This window comes from Eretmochelys imbricata, chromosome 6 (assembly GCF_965152235.1).
Source record: "Eretmochelys imbricata isolate rEreImb1 chromosome 6, rEreImb1.hap1, whole genome shotgun sequence".
Lineage (NCBI taxonomy): Eukaryota > Metazoa > Chordata > Testudines > Cheloniidae > Eretmochelys > Eretmochelys imbricata.
The window spans coordinates 58402191-58419391 of record NC_135577.1 but is presented as its reverse complement, the minus strand read 5'-3'; the positions used below and the strand labels follow the sequence as shown (position 1 = coordinate 58419391).

The window sequence follows — 17201 nt, the reverse complement described above, 5'->3', positions numbered from 1 at the left end:
TATTGCAGACTCAGTCTCCTCATACAGAGCCTGTCCTGAGGTGCCCTGCTGAATTTAAGGAAACTTACAGCATTATAGTCACACCAAAAGGAAATTAAAAAGTGAGCTGACTAGGGAAATCTAAGTTTATTAAAGGAAGGAAGAGCAGAGAGAAAACTGTTAACCCATTAACTGCCTCTCTCCCACATAGGCACACACTGCTCCCTTCATTTCACCTACTATATTAAAAGAGACAGTTAACAATAGACCCAAAGAAGTGCTGACAGCCTCCCTTGTGTGTCTGGGTCAATTTAAAAGCAAGCTGACCCTTTCCCTCAGTGTGGCATTGCAACAGGCCTCAGGGGCATATGTAATATTCCTCACCAGGAAGAAGCTGCAGGTTTGTTTTTCTGATGCTAGATACCAGCATTTCAGAGCCTCTTGCCAGCATCAGCCATCTTGATGCACAGTGATAATGACACCAGCAGAGATAAGAGAGAGTTTGCCAGTGGCTTCAATGCTAACAGAACTATCACAAACAGTTGTTTTCTCTTTTGCGCCTTTCACTATTTTCATGTACAGTTGGTGTTTATTAAAGGCATTAAAATCAGCAGCCCTTGAGACTGAAGTTACCTTTAGTCACAAAGTAGGTAACCAGCAGTGCAAGCTTCCCTTCTACATACTGTCGCATCCCCTATGCTCCGCTTCTATGGCCCATTTAGACCTTGGCCTGAGCTCCCAAGATGGAATCCAATTACAGCTGATTGTGGCAGTGATTTTTTGTGCCATGGACACCTGGCTGCTAGGAACTAAACTGAGACTCACCAGTTCATTTCACATCCTGTACTTGTATTTCACAAATTGGTTTAATCAGCTTGGTTTGAGATGGGGCATTGCTCTGATTTGCTGCCACCGCTTCCACAGGGTGAAGAGAACTCAGGCGCTCAGAGTTCTATCACTGCCCCTTCCACTGACCACTTCCAATGAGACCTTGGACAAGTCACTTAGCCTTTGTCTTTGTTTTCCCATTTGTAAAATGAAGATGAATACTTACTTACCTCAAAGAGGTGCTGGGTGGCTCATTAATGTTTTAAAAAATCCTTTGAGTTGCCTAGGATGAAAGCTTCCAGAGAAGGGCAAATTAATGTAAAACTTGGTTCGCTTGGTGGCCTTGAACAAGTCGCTTATGCCAAAATATTCTAAAGTGTCCACTGATTTTGGATGTTTACAATTCTGAGTGCCAAGCTTGAGACACTGTTGGCCCTGATTTCCACAGGCGTTCAGCAGCTGCAACTCCCATTGACTTCAATTAGAACTGTGGGGGGCCGATGACCTCTGAAAATCAGGCTCCAAAGTGTCTCATGTTGCACACCCCAAAATTGATGCACCCACAATCAGCAGCCACTTCTGAAAATTTTGGCATTTATTTATTTATGTGGGTAGAGCTTTATAAATGCTAGGTAAGTACAATGGGAAAGCTACTGACCTGTCTGAATACGATCACGAGGGAAGCAGTATCACACAATTCTTGCTCCTTCATCTGAAATAGGTGGAATTTCCTCAAAGAATTTTGGCCCCCTGATGGCAGCAGTTATGGGGCAGAGTGTGATCCAGGCCCACTCTGGGCATAAATGCTGCTCTTTGGGCTTTCTAGTCAGTTCCTTCTGCTGTGCAAGACATGAAGCTCCCAGGATGACAGGACAATTCAAAATGATTAACTAGGACTAAAACAAGAAACAAAAAGAACAACGCCTTCTCCCCCCAAAAAGCAAGATGCAAGCATTGATATACCTTAAAAGAAGATAATCCCCAAACTCCGAGAGGAGGTGGGTATCCACTTGGAACAGTATCTTTATTGAGGCAGCATTACAGATAAGTAACTTTCCTTTCTCAAGAGACACCATCCACCAGGATGCTGACTCATAGGGAATAAGAAATTAGGCTTGTTCTACACTTAAAAGTGAGGTTAACAAAACTATGTCACAGTCAGGGGTATGAAGAAACTACCCCCTGACTGACATAGTTATGCCGACCTCACCTCCAGTGCCTATGTTGACAGAAGACTGTTTCCATCGATGTAGCTAACTTTGTTCAGGGAAGCGGTGTTCCTATATCAATGGAAAAATCACTTCTGTCGGTGTAGGCTGCACCGATACTACAGGGCTATGTCAGCATGGCTACACCAGCATAGAAATGCCAGGATAGTCTCTGTCGTGTAGGCACAGCCTTAGACAGATATTCAGAAAGAGAACAGGTCCAGACCAATCAGGGAAGCAGCCAATTTAATCTAGGATCTGGCAGGTGTATAAGAAAGTGTCCCCTTTTTACAGTTGCTGCCCCTTTGTCTCCATTTGAGTGCCCCTTTTTGTGTTGCATTATAAGAAGGGGTAAATACAAGTGCATGAATTACCTGCTCCATACAATTACTTTTTATATGATCCTTATTTGTTTACTCACCAAAATAAATAGTTTCAATCTTTTCAATCTGTAAAGAACTCTGTGCACACCACTGATATGGTCAATCTGTGGACTCTTGCAGATATATCCTAGGACAGGGTGACCAAAACAGAATGTAGGATTGTGGGTGAGGTTGTATCACTGATTTATATAATGACATTATCATTTCTAAACTGTTCTTCATACATCCTTTTTGCTGCCTTTTTTTTAAACTCTTCACAACGACGCCTAGTGCCCAATTACTTGTCTCTGGTCTACCCTACAGAGTTAGGTCGACGTAAGGCAGCTTACGTCGACCTAACTCTGTAAGCGCCTACACTAAAATGTAGTTCCCACCGATATAACTCGCCCACTACACTGAGTTAGTAACTCCACCTCCATGAGCGGCGTAGCACTTAAGTCAATGTAGTTAGGTCGATGTAGTATTAGTGTAGGCACTGTGTTGCTTACAGCAACTGTTGCTGCCTTTCAGAAACTGTCCCTCAATGCCCCAGTTAAATCAGTGCTATCGCTTCCGGTGTGGAGGTGCACCACCAACACAAGGAGCGTAGTGTGGACTTGTAAAACTGATTCAATTACTGCAGTGGCTGTAGATTGATGTCACTTAGGTTAGGTTATCTTAATTTTGTTATGTAGACTTGCCCTGAGTTGTTACAGCTATTTAGAACTCAGAAACATGCATGAGTAGTTGCAATTATTTCCTTCAAAGTGCATTACTTTGCACTTAGTTTAAAAAGTGGTTTAAGTTAAACCATTACAAACCCCTGTGTGAAAGCACTTATATGGATTTAAAAACTTGAGCAATTGTTTTAACTGATATGACTGTCCACACACAAAGTTGCTCTGGTTTAACTGAACTGGTTTAAAATCGCAACTTTAGTTTACCCTATGCAGCTCTGTGTGTAGATTAGGCCTTAACAAAAACTTCATGCAAAAACTACACCAATTTAAAAGAAGGAGCATCCTGAAATAAAACAAAACTTCTTTTGAGGGTGGGAGAGTCTGGTCTCCCCTATGTTGGAAGCACGGAGAGTCTGAAATGGGATTCTGTTCTGCAAGCCAAATCCAACCAACGTTTTGTGAATATGTGGAGACAGCTGAGCTGGGTACTGTGTAACACACAGGAAAAGCACCAGTGTGACTGAAATAAAGGTCTCACAATTAAGGCAACTGTAGCAGAAACACTGGAAGGCTGGGGCACTCCATATAAGAAATACAGAGAGACTGTGATAGCTGAAGTGATGCAGCAGCAGAAGGAAGCAATTTTGCTGACCATCCTCAAGAAGCAATAGACTGGATGCAAATTATTGGTGCCTTCCTAGCAAGTTGCCAAAATAGGCCTTTTGGGGGCAGTTTAGGTGTCCCTCCCTTTAGGAAATTAAGTTCTATTAGCCTTAAATAATAAAATAAAGAGAAAGTAACCCAACCTGATAAATTTAAATGTTTTTTATTAACAATCATCTTACATTAGAAGGATAATATGACAAAAGGAAAGTTCTCGTGTACATACTATGATATATCAACATAGCTCTATTCGTATCCAGTGTCCTAGGTCCTTTCACACAGGTACTATAAAGCATAGTCTGCAAAGTAATAACATTTTAACGTTCTCCGAAAGTGTGATATTAACATATTAATACATATGTAATAATAGACTTCTAGATATTTTTTCTCTCAGTGTGTGTGTGTGTGTGTGTGTGTGTGTGTGTGTGTTTGAAACAAACAGTTCAGCAGGGCTGTGCTTTGGGTGGGGGAAGGTAGAGACTTTGTTTTCTGTAGGAAGTCAAACAAAAAATGTATGGTTGATGAGTCTCTGAGGATGCCTGAATGACAGGAACCCTAATAGCCCTCCAATCACAACATAGTACAGCATATGGGACGTGGTTCCTCCGCACAGTCCAGTGAGCATTCTGTACATGAGGTGCAGTGCATAAAGGATTCCAATGCCAGGCAGGAAATACTCTATTGGCAGCATGTGGACTGGGGATTGGTTTGCTAACTGAGTTTAATGTCAGTGGCATTTTCAGAAGATGAGGGGTGGGAAAACCATCCATGAGGTCCATGAGGAACTGGTACTCGTTTCTCTCTGCTGTATGTGTTTACTGGGTGCCATTCAGCACAACTGGCAGTCATAGTTCAGAGAGACTCAGGAAAGGCAGGTTTGTGACTGAGGCGGATTAGCAGAGTTGTTTGAAGAGAGAGGCCCAGGATAGCAGGGGATTGAGGTTGCATGAGGAAAGTCTGCACAGCATCTGCTAATGCAATACCAGTGTAACTAGTCACTCAATGGTCAGAGCTAAAATGCACTGAACTCTCCCTCCTCCCAAAAGAGATGAAAAATTAAAACAAACATAAGAAGTTAAGTGGTTGCTAGGCTGACTCTGGAGCTGGAAAGCCAAATCTCCATTCTCCTCCGTTGAAGTTACAACAGCTCTCTCTCTCGGGGAGGAGCAGCAATGAATCCATTACCTTTGAGAGGAAAGCTGCTCTAGTCATCCTGCCTTGCCTCACATGAAAAGTGGCAAGCCAGTGTAATACGCACAGCTCTGTCCACAGCAGCAATTTCATGTGGAGAGAGGAAGAAGGGAAAGGGGCGCAGACATCAGCACACACTCTATAAATGTCAATCCATGGAAACTGTGTCCTGGATCCACCAAGAAGTCCTCAAGCTGGAACTGCCAGTCATAGAAAAATATTTATCTTTGTTTTTTTTTTTTCAAGAGAGTGGGTGCGGGGTTGAGCCCCCTGAATGGCTCAACTCAGCAATGTCAATGCACCTTGTCTGTTGGCTTAAGTGTCCATCATGTGTCATTTACAGTGTCCTTCACTTAACCAAATAATTCCCTTCTCCACCAAGAATGCCATCTAGATAATCAGTCAGGCTAGTTAACAACTGAGAAATAGCTGCCCTTGGTGAAACACAGCACTTGCCGAGAAGCATCAGTGCAGTTGCACTCATTGGGTCCACTGTAAGGGAAGTGGCCTAATGGCTCAATTTGGTGGAGCTACAGGTGTGATTTCCAGTTCAGTATGAACACACACATCTTTATCACTCCTAACTCACGGTCCATTTTCTTTTGTTCTACTCCCGCTCCATACATCATTCCTCCCATCTCTGACTATACAAGAGGGACTGCACCAACTCTGCATTTTCTCTTGCTCTCGTTTTAGTCTAACCTCATCTCTAAAACATTGGCTGATGCTGTGTGCAACATACACTACATATAAACAAATTCCACTGTATTGTGCTGGACTAGCTTACTGCATGTCGGTGGCCACCAAGGAATGCCAACCAGGTGAAGCAGAAAGCCACATCTTCACTGCATTCAGATCCTTGGTCATCTAACCTCTCCATGAAGACAGAGAAAAGTGCATAAAGGGGTGAGATATGTATCAGCCCAAGTGTGAGTACACAGGAGCTATGGTATGCTTATCCAAAAGAAGACAAAGGCGTTCACCTTTCTCAGACACCAAGACACAGTCCCAATACTACAGCTCCACAAGCCTTATTTAGCACCTTATTTAACATACAAGGAACGAACCCCCTTGTCCTAACCACAGCAAAGTCCCTATACACACAAATGTAGACCTCCACAGCATAAGATTAAAGCTGTATTGAAGTCCTCAGTCTTCCGTATTACATACCTCTCGCTAGAACACAGGGCCAGGGTTATACAAGGGCAATTGATTCTATATCTATATTATAGGTTTATATCTATTCAAAACATAGAAATATATAAATATATAGGATTTTATTTATAGATATATAGGCATGTGATTTTTATTTCTTACGCTGTGTGAAAATGTACTGGGATGTGCGTATATACAATATATAGACTGTATGCATAAGTACTGTATACATACACTAGCTTACATGCACACACATTATACATGTCTCCAAGGGAGACAGGAATTGCATAGGCATTACTGGATTGACAGTACAATGGTTGGGGGATCAACGTACCATTTCTTCACTTTTACCACCTCTATTTATGGGGTTGGGAGAGGAATCTGGCTAAAGCAGATGTTACTGAATGTTTGCCAAGCAAACTGTCCATTGGTCGAGCAAATAGCAATATTAATAAGTTATGAAAGATATGTAATTTCAAAGAATCCCAGTGGCGAACTGGCTGAGTTTGCATTGTGGGATAGAAATGTATTTAGAACCTGAACAGCATCTGATAACCCATACCACCAAACGTGCAAGGAGTACACCTGCATACCATAGAGATCAATTCAAGGTTTAATGCAAAGAACATTCCAGGACAATGCCTTCTTAGGGACACTCTTGCATATTTGGTGCATGATACTTGTAGCATGCATAAGTAATCCTTGCACTCTTGCTAGTACAGGAAGAGCTTTGGTTTCCTGTGCCTTTAGGATTGTCCCTGTTGCGTTCAACCTAGTGGCCAGGAGGCCTAGACTTCATGCAGCCACTGGCAAGCTCTGTAGAAGAAAACATCTGTGTGCTTAGTGGACGTCTGCCAACAAGCAGGATAAAGGAGTAGAGAAGCCTGAGAAAAAAAGAGGGTAGGATTTCAGGAACCAAAAAACCCAAGGGCTACAAAACCAAGGGTCTGGAGAAGTGCATGTCATTCACGGTCAGCTGTCTTAAAGAAGACAGAAAAGAAAAAAGGCAAAGCTCAGTCAATGAATAACAAACCCATTTTTTCTTTGCTCTTGAAGACGTTCAAGATACCATGAGCAACACATTCAAAACAATCACCTCTTGGTTAAAATGGAGCAGGAGGGGAATAATTTAAACCGGATCCCATTCTTCTCCCCACCTCAGGAGGAATTTGTCCAAGATGTCTACATCTAACATCAGATTTCTGAACTGTAGTACACCATGTGATGCTGCTACAGTTACACTGGAACCCAACCAATGTTGTGAACTGGCACCCTCTGCTGTCCCTCAGTCATCACTACAACCCAGCACATTTCAGCCTCTTTCGCCTGTGAGAGAAACTGTCCAATCAACAGTTAAAAAGATTATAATGAAATAAATCTCTGTAAGTGTGGTTCAGCTAGTTATTGGACTGAACACTTTTTGCTTTTCACAGCTAAATACTAGGCATCTCTTGCCTTTCCAGTTGACAGAAACAGCAGATCCAGCCACTGGGAGTCACTCATATCACTGACACACAAGTGGGGCATATTTTTTGCAAGAGAAGCCCTCGCTGCTTTGCAGACAGAATGGAGAGAAAGCAACCCTATACACATTTCAATCTACTGTTGAGAATTTGTTATGAGAGATGTCACCAATGATGAATTGTATTTGAAAACAAAATCGTGATGGTCACAAGAGTCACTTTTGAGCCAGTCTCTGGTGCTACCCACCTTACTGCCTTTTTGCAACATTAGAAAGTAAGGACACTCAGTGTAGAGGTTGTAAACAGGCTTTTTTGTGGCTTTAACACTGGTTTGAACAAGGACCAGGTCAGCTCTACTATTTAAAAACTGTTTTGGGGATGGACCTTTCCAGAAAGACAGCCACAGAGTTTGCAGCTCCAGTTTGAAAAAGGACCATATGCCAAATGACTTATTTCTATTGCAAATAGAATACACAGATTTTTCATGGTGAGGAGTGTGGAACACTTGGATCTTCCAAGTTCTTGTGCTGAGCACAAAAAGGGAAGAGCGTAAGCTGTCTTTAAAGTCTCCCTCATGCTCAGAGCCGTCTATATCATGCACTTTTTCTACTGTTACCATTCACTTTGCTGCAGATTTCCTGGATACCTGTGTGCCATAAGAAAGAGAAATTCCCTGCAGCATCCCAGTTCACATTGTCCGGCTACCGCTCAGAGTTCAGGAGTGGCACAGTGGTTCTTTTGGGGATTTCAATTTTTATCTTCTCACATTTTAATTTAAAAAAGTGGCAGAACAGCCCCCAAAAGGAAATTGATCTGATGGTATTATGACAGTGCAACGCGCAGTTTTTTAATTCCCAGGCCAGTAGGGGCTGTGAACACCTTGGGCCTCTAGCAAGAGCTTCCCCTCTGACGGCTAAGCAATGAGCTATTTGAGTCTGCACAATTCCACTGGGCCTCTGGTCTAGAGCTCTCCTCATTTGGGAGGACGAGTCATCCTGATGCAAGGCTTTGTTGGGAGTGAAAGGTACCTCAGCCGTTTATTACCATTATTCACTTGCCAGGTATTACATTGCCTTCCCCTGTGCTGATATGGAACAGTGTCATGACCTGACTCACTTATTGATTTCTAAGGGGATTCCAGGGGGAAACATTCCAGTTCCTGATTCTTAATGGTGATTTTGACGTACACTAGACATTACCTATCAAGCTCACTCTGGCACATCCGCACTAGCACACTCATTCCATATACTGTATGGGGAATGGGAGGGGCAGAAAGGAAGGAGTTAAGTGCTGCAAACTGGATTGCTTCCCTCCCACATATCACTATTTGAATTCAGAGGCTCCTTGGTCTATTTTAACCCTTTCAAAAGTGACCAGCTAAACATCCTTGCTATATAGTATGTGTGGCAGGATTAGGGTAAGGAACATAGTAAGTCATCACAATTAATGCTTCGAACAGTATCCAACTCCACTTCTCAACGCACCCCATAAGGGGTAATGTACGGATAGACGGGATGCACTTTTAAACCCATCAAGACATACAGGTTCTGCCGTTTCCCTTGGGCTTAGGAGCTGAGCCAGAATGTCTCCACCTGACCTGTGTGCCGCTGTTCAGCACAGATGAGTTTGAACGGTGTGGCGGGATCCAGGCAGTGGTGTGTGTTTTGTTGGGGAAGACAGTGAGCGAACCTTGGCAGCAGAAGTGACTCCAAGAGAGACTGATTTAAAACATGCTACATCACCATTAAAAACAAAAAAAGTTTAAAAATAAAATAATTATATATATATATATATATATATTTTTATATAAATGAAAAACTATCAACTAGCAGCAACAGTTCTAGAGATATCTTAGCACCAAGACCAAGGATAGCGGTTGAAAGGAAAGGTTCAGTGTTGCAGACACCACCATCATGTTTCCAAACAACACAGCTTGGCACAAGACGTTTCCCTCTGGGAATTGGGAACATGCCAGCCTGATTCTTCTGGACAACACGGTCTCAACTCCCGTGATGCTCTGGTCAGATTGGTGCTGCCCATATCACATTAGCAAGGCAAGGCACTAGCATCTGGGGAGTTTTTGCACCTCTTTTTTTTCTTTTCTAACCTGAAGCGATAATTGTGTGAGCGTGTGATTCTGTTAAAAAAAAACCAACAACAACTCATTTGCAGTTCAAGGTGAAAGTGCTACTTCCACCTTTCTGCTGGACTTCGTGCCCTTTCAAGGAAGGACAAACTATTTCACAGGAAGAAGTACAGCATTTTTCTTCCTTTTGTCGCCATTCTGCCATGCTGTGAAACATGTCACCTTGGTCACAAGAGAATACATGAACCTTTAAAAAGACATCATCACACCATTATAACCCAAGATAGATCTTGCATTGATATTCCCTGCCATGGAATTAGCGCAGGTGTTTTTTCACTCATTCAAGAAAATAAAACCAAAACCACAACAATCTATGATTATAAAGACAGAGTATAAATAATGTAAATCAGAATATAATTTTTAAGCCCTGAAATCTCCACCCTCTGATGGGTCTTGACTCATTGGCCATCTCACTTCCACAGCAGCCCTGGTTCTGAATGAACAGTTGTATAATTTTTTTTAATCTCCTACAATGTAAAAATATAAATGCAAAAAACTCCCCATGCTTTCTCCATTATGCTATCTTACAGTCTGCACATGACATTGTTATAATATGTCTGACCGGTAATGGGGTTATCACAAGGGGACCTGAAAGCTTTGCCTTACTCTACAGCCCACCAGTGGGGAGGACTGAGAAACAGGCATCACAGTTTAGCTGATACATTTGTTCTTAAAATAGGGGGAAAAAAATATCCAACACTCTGCATAAGTGAATAAAGCTTCCACTTCTAAACAAGAAAACAAGGTGAAGTTGGGGAGCAGGGGAGGGGTCCCAACACACATGCACAAGTCGCTCAGTTGGAAATCAGACAGCCATCAGTGAATGGCTCAAATGGCTCAATAACTAGACTAAACAATGAAAAGAAAGGGGGGGTACCCCCCCCGCCACCCCACACGCACACAAGGAAAACAACTGTGAGGAGGAGGTTGACAGAGACCCGTCATCTAGCTTATAGATTGATTGTTAGGTTTGAACATGTAGAGTATGGCCCCAACACATGCTTCTGACAAATGAAATGTTGCCACCTACGCTGCAGCTGCCATGTTTGGAGACATCAGTAAATTTCAAATATTGTCTCTTTCTTAAAATTCCACTTAGCTTCTATCAGACGCACATCGCCTTAACTTTTAATTTTCAGTGTGAGTTTTATATATATATATATATATATATATATATATATATATATATATATATATATATATTTTATATAATATATCAAAGTTTAGAGTATAGACTAAAAAATTATTCAACAGCTTTCAGAATTTGAGGCATTCCTTCCTAAATATCAGGGTAAAATTCAGAGCCGTGGTCCATGCTCTGCAGCATCGGCTTCTGATCAAGAGAGGACATCCTGCTCAGCATTTCTGCTGACAGTGCATAACTATTGCCTGATTTCTCCTCAAACCAACTATCTAGTGCTCGCTTGGCATCGAAGTTGGCAATGGGTGGCCCATTAACGGCAATCGTCAAAAGATCACTGAGCTGTTCCAGAGTGAGCCGAGAGCGGTTGTTTTTGCGCACTCTCTGCAGGGCATTGCGCCCCTTCTCGCAGCAGGCTGTTGAGGTGGGAAGGACTTTGAGGATCTGAACTATTTTATTTAAGAGTGGAAATCTCTGTTTGTATTTACAAATGTGACTGATTAAGTCTTTAAAACCATTTTTGGTATAATAATCCACCTTGAGTTCTCTCCATTCCATCAGCAAACTCCCTCTGGTGTCCATCCCCTCTCTGCAAACTTCTCTTGAAAATGATGGAACAGCTTCCAGGTGCTCAAATATTTGTACCATATCCTCCTTTCCATAGTTCATGAGCTCCTCTGTGTTTCTGGGCCAAGTTGCAAGATCAAACACCTGACACGCTTTCACAAATGTTCGGCTACGGGAATCGAACCTTTGGGCCAGGATTACCTGGGTCTTTTGGCAGATCTTTTCTCTGATTGACTGGAATTTGGCTTCAGCCACTCGCAGGTTTTTCACAGCAACGCCGTTAAAGCTTTCACGGAAGTTCTCTTCAAATTCCTGCAAGTACTCTCCAGGTGAGTCTGCCAGCCTACTGATCTCCTGTATAGCCTCCTCTATTTTGTCATCCACTTGTGACACAAGGAGGTATTCACCTTGGAAGATGTAGGCGAGGCGCGAAAGCACAGCAATCACATCCAGCAAGAAGTAGATCAGTTTAATTGACTGGTAGTCCATAAGGAACTGCAAGAGAGCCAAGGCAATGGCAGAAGCATCCGCCCGTTGTGTCTGACCACTGACATCTTTGAGATGGGCCACGACTTCAAGGTAATCCTTGATCAGCGCATTGAGGACATTCTGCTCCCCTATGATCCACTTCACTGCTCGGATGTCTCCCAAGAACTCTGTCTCTTCACAAAGAGTGGCAGCAGTGACTCTCAGCTCACACATCAGTCTGGGAGAGTAACGATAAAAGCTGAGCAATTGCTTCAAATTGTTTTCTAGCTCCTCCAGACATGGAAGTTCTTTCCCACTGATGGCATCCAAAATTTCCAAGTGGGGCCTGTGTACCATAAAGGGCAAGCAAAGCAACCAAGGCAGAGTCTTTCTGATGGTCATGAACAAGTTGGCTCTCAGGCTGGCAGTAACGTTAGCACCATCTACTCCCAAACCGATAGTTGGTTTCTCATCCTGCAATCTTATTCCCAAACTGGAAAAAGCCCTGTCTAATGCTTGGAGGTAACTATCTGTCGTACAAAAGCCCAGCTCTTGAAGAGACAGGAATTCAGTTGCTGGAGGTCCATCGCTGCTCGTGTACTGAACGTAAACGGCTACTGTGTCAGCAAGCAAGTCGTCACTCTGCCCATCCAGGATGATGCTGAGAAAGGGAGACTGCCTGATACGTTCTACCAGATCCTCTCGTAGAGCCCGGGCGATATGATGGATTAAGATTTGGCAGTCTCCCTCGTTCATGTACTGATCCACCACTTTGAGGTCACACTTCCTCAGTAATTCCGCAAGAGGCCTGAAGTCAAAGTAGGGCCTGCCTTCCAGAGCCAAGTGATAGGCTGTGTTGAAGAGCAGGGTCATATTTCGGCACATCTCTTCCGTCTTCTCTGGATGCATCCGGAGCTTGTAGAGCTGCAGGCACTTCTTGTGAAGGTTGCTCTGGCTGTGAAGCTTTATAGTGTGTATCTTGAACTGCTTAGAGCCAACGATGAAGGCTGAAGTCCGAGAGGATTGCACCGTGTACTGCCTGCAGACGTGGCACCACATTTCATTCAACGTAGGGGAGTACCGCAGGAACCAAAACTTTTTAAGCCACTCTTGCTTGAAGCGTCGAATCCTCCTACCAGTTGCAGAAGACATCTTCGAAGGCTCATCTGTCGCAGCTATCATGTCATTGGACACTGATTCATCAGCAGAGTCCACCTCCTGGTCATCATCCTCCATGATTGTGGGAACAGAGATGATGCTTTCAGAAGCTTAAAAGAAAAAGAAAAGATATTTACAAAGTTCAGAGATGCAGCAAACATTCAAAAGATAACAGAGAATATTGTCTGAACAACTGGCCCAAATTCTACCCTTCATTGGTTGCACACCGGTAGTAGAATTTGGTCCTCTGAATACAATTTTTGAAAGAAAAATCAACATAGTTCTCGTATAAATCTTACACATCAGGCCACCTTGGACAAAAAGAAATGGTATGACATTTTGGCCACTAGCGCAATGTATAAGGTAAACCACATACTGCTTTGGGAGAGAAAGTCACTAAGTTCCTGGAGGAAATGAAACATCTTCAGAAAGGGACACACACTTGCATTAAGGCCATAGAGTGAACAATGAATGCTTCCAAAGGAGGCAAAGAATTCATTATGCTTTATACACATGCAGTGAGCTAGTATATTTCAGACTCAGCATTTCAAGTCATTCAGACTTTCAAGCAGAGCTTCCTGGTGCTTCTGCTGGAAAAAAAAGAATGCGTCAAGAATACAGCAAACAAACCAGCTGCAATGGAATTCCGTTTTTTTATTGACAGCATATTGATTACAATAGAAACAAATAGAGCATGTCATCATTACAGAATCTTCCCCAAACCATGTCTTCCTATTCTACACACAGCAACTGCTTCTTCCCCCTGCAAAACCTATTCAGCAGGCTTCCATAAAACAAGGCTTTCCTCATAATATTCAGAGTAAAACATTTTAGACATACACAGCAGATAGTAACTCCATTACTCTCCGTAAGCAGGGTTTGAAGAACATTCTAATTCTGCATGACTTACCTGTGGGGTCAGACAACTCTTGGAGCTCGGGTACCTGAGGTGGTACAAGAGGTGGCTCAGGTAACTTGCTAGATCTCAACATGTCTAGCTCAGCCTGCAGCTCACGGATCTTCTTCTTCAATCGTATGCAATTGGGACAGAAGGAAGTTGTGGGGATTTCATGTGAGTTGCCTTGAGTCGATGCTAGCGATAGCTCAGTTGGGCTTTCTGCCTTGAGTGACAGAGGCTCTTCATCTTCATCGTCAAGGAGGCCCATCTCTTTGGCCGCACTGTAAGAGGAACCATGGGGGACCTTCCATTCACCTTCATTTTGGTTTCTGCTAAAGTTTGGGGAGCTATGTCGAATGGCAGCTCCACACCTTTCAAAGATGTCTTCGGCCTGGTATTTGGATGCCTTTCTAATGGAAAGGGGTGTGCTTGTTGTTAGCTGGTGCTCTTGCCGCTTTGCTGACTCTAGGGAAGCCTCCAGGACATCTTTGAAGATGAGATCTATCTTCTTTTTCTTCATCTGGGTGTGGGATTCCCCCTCATCACAGCTGCGCTTGTAGGGGCTCTTCCCTTGCTTTAACGTGGTGAGCTGGAGGGGGCCTCTCATATCCTCTTGATTTTCCATATTTTTTTCTGACTTTTCCCTCTGTAATTTTTTATCTCCTAGAAAGGAAAGTGAGGGGTGGGGATCATCAAAGAGAACTATGAAATATTCCTCAATCCAAAACTAAAAAGAAAAGAAAAAAGCAGGCCAAATCCCTACATATTTGTTGATTGCATTACAAATAAGGGAACTAAAAGAATTCAGTGGAAATCAGGACTCAGAAGAAGAGGAGCTCTACTAACGGGCAAGCCTTCAAAATGGAGAGACAGTATCTAGGCAGGTTTCAAAGTAACAGACGTGTTAGTCTGTATTCGCAAAAAGAAAAGGAGTACTTGTGGCACCTTAGAGACTAACCAATTTATTTGAGCATAAGCTTTCGTGAGCTACAGCTCACTTCATCAGATGCATACTGTGGAAGAAGACATTAGGACCCATACATTTTTAAGAGAAGAAAAACTATAGGCATGTTGCCGAACATAACAGGTATAACCAACCTGTGCTGGAATGAGACTACAGAATTAATCACTGATCACAGTGGAATCCAGGGCTCTGGCCCAAATACCTATTGCCTTTCTGGAGGTACAGTGACTACTTTGACTTGGTAAAAGGTATCAGGTGAACAACACATGAAGCTTGAGATTCAGAGTTTTCCATCAGAACCCCAGAGTCTGCCCATTTCACAACAGAAAGCTTGGAAGGCCTTTTCATTCTGTTTCAGTTTGAGGCTCTTTCAGAGACAAGAGCGCAAAGAGATCAAAGACTTGCAGTCTTAAACCCTGTGGTACATGTTGCCAACTCAGCTAAAACTGCCGTCCAAAGTTGGGACAGCCATCTTGTCCCAATGGATTCTAACAATGTGGCCGCTATTCAAAATTAAAAAATAAAAGCAACATTATACAAATAATTAATTGCTTAAAACAAAGGGAATAGCCAGATTTCCTTACCTGGATATTCAAAGGATGATAGGTTTGGTTCAATTTCCATCTTTCTTCTATCTTGTAAATAACTTCAAGCACTGGTGACTTCCCAAACAAGAGGTTGCTTTATGCTGATTTTTTGTTTTTAAACCATATTCATGCTTTCATAAGTTACAGTGTAGGAGTTACTAGGGTCTTTCTGAGGAAAGCAATGCTAAGAATGCAGAAAAGATGCAAGGCTCAAAACACTCAGGGTATTCCACTATATGGAGGGCTGGACTGGACAACCAATTTCATGCCAGGTTGTTAGGTTAGGGTTGTATCCCCACCTGCCGTCTTGTATGAACCAAAACAATAGCCTATGTTTCAATGCATTTCACCAGGGCGTTTCTAAGGGCTTGAATATTTTACCTTATTTTTTCCCCTTTAGTGGAGGATTGCAGCCAGAAATAAAGGAAGTGACTTAAGACTGATCCTACTTCTTTTATAATTAAGTAAATGGTTCAGCCCCCTATAAAGATATTAAACCACATGAAAAACCCTTATATAATAGGTCTTAAGGCAGAAACTCTGATGATAAAAACAAAATGAAAAATAATAGCAGCTTTGTTACTTATTGGGACTTTACAAAGTCTGTCTTTTTACTTGGCAGGCTGTAGAGGACTGTGCACGCTTTGGGTATGCTTCTAAATATAATATTATTTAAAAGATTTCTATTTTCTACTGATCAGCAAGGTGAAGCACCTTCCAGAGCCGCCCTCAGAGCAGATGCTGTAAAATCTGGGAATTCTAAAGAAAGTCTGCAAGTGATGCTCAGGGTTTGTCTACACTTACCGGGGGATTGATGAGCAGCGATTGATGCATCAGCGGTCAATTTAGCGGGTCTAGTGAAGAGCCGCTAGATTGACCGCAGATCGCTCTCCCGTCGACCCCTGTACTCTACTGGATCGAAAAGAATAGGGGGAATCGACGGGAGAGCATCTCCCATTGACATCGCGTAGTGTAGACCCTGCGGTAAGTAGATCTAAGCTATGCGGTTTTGAGCTATTCACGTAACTCAAATTGCGTAGCTTAGATCGAATTTCCCCTGTAGTGTAGACAAGGCCTCAGTATTTGCAACGTCTCCATTTCTGTTCTGCAATACCGAGCCCATTGCAGAGAGCGACTGGCTGCCAGAGATACCTGCAGGTTTCTCGGTAGGCCTTTTCAACCATCTCAATTTCTTCTAAAACAAGATCATGCAGCAGGATGGTGAGACGCAGACCCAGTTCTTCACTACACACATAGTTTCACTCTGGTCCAATGTGCACTGTGACTTAATCTCTGAATTCATACCAATCCAAGGTCTAAATGCAAGTGTGGTGTTTGTGTGGCAGGGCTATTGATTTCCAGAACCTGTGTCATGGGCATTCAGGCTCAGACAAGCATTGGGGCATACCACTTAACTGCCAGCTGACATGTGGGAAACCCAGGACATAGTCTTTCCCTTTAGTATCTTCTGAAAGTTTCAAAATGTTTGAGCAACTGGCGACATGTGTGGGATAAAGCAACTCCCCATAAGCTTGTATACAGTACAATTATTAATATAATTGTTCATGGAATAAGTGCATATTCACCAAATATTATCATTGATATACCATATTTCCCATGCGTAAAAACCAGGGTGACAGACTAAACAGATCTTCCAGGAGGTTCTGCCCTACCCATGTTTTAACAGAAGACACCTTTTACCAAGTCAAGGCAGCAGCTGTGCAATAATACACATAGGCTTTT

General features: G+C 42.7%; 1 protein-coding gene across 4 annotated transcripts in view; it reads right to left on the bottom strand.

The window, feature by feature from the left end:
- Positions 1-10924: 10924 nt before the first annotated feature.
- The window catches only part of PRDM11 (PR/SET domain 11), a 53377-nt gene continuing 47100 nt past the window's right edge, over positions 10925-17201 (bottom strand). For 3 of the 4 annotated variants that reach the window (XM_077818580.1, XM_077818582.1, XM_077818579.1), the window contains exons 7-8: positions 13920-14570; positions 10925-13119 (exon numbers count right to left, since the gene is read on the bottom strand). In XM_077818580.1, coding sequence (XP_077674706.1) covers positions 10955-13119; positions 13920-14570 — 2816 coding nt within the window. In that variant the 3' untranslated portion in view covers positions 10925-10954. The remainder of the gene's footprint in view (positions 13120-13919; positions 14571-17201) is intronic. The other variant, XM_077818583.1, reaches the window with a different exon arrangement.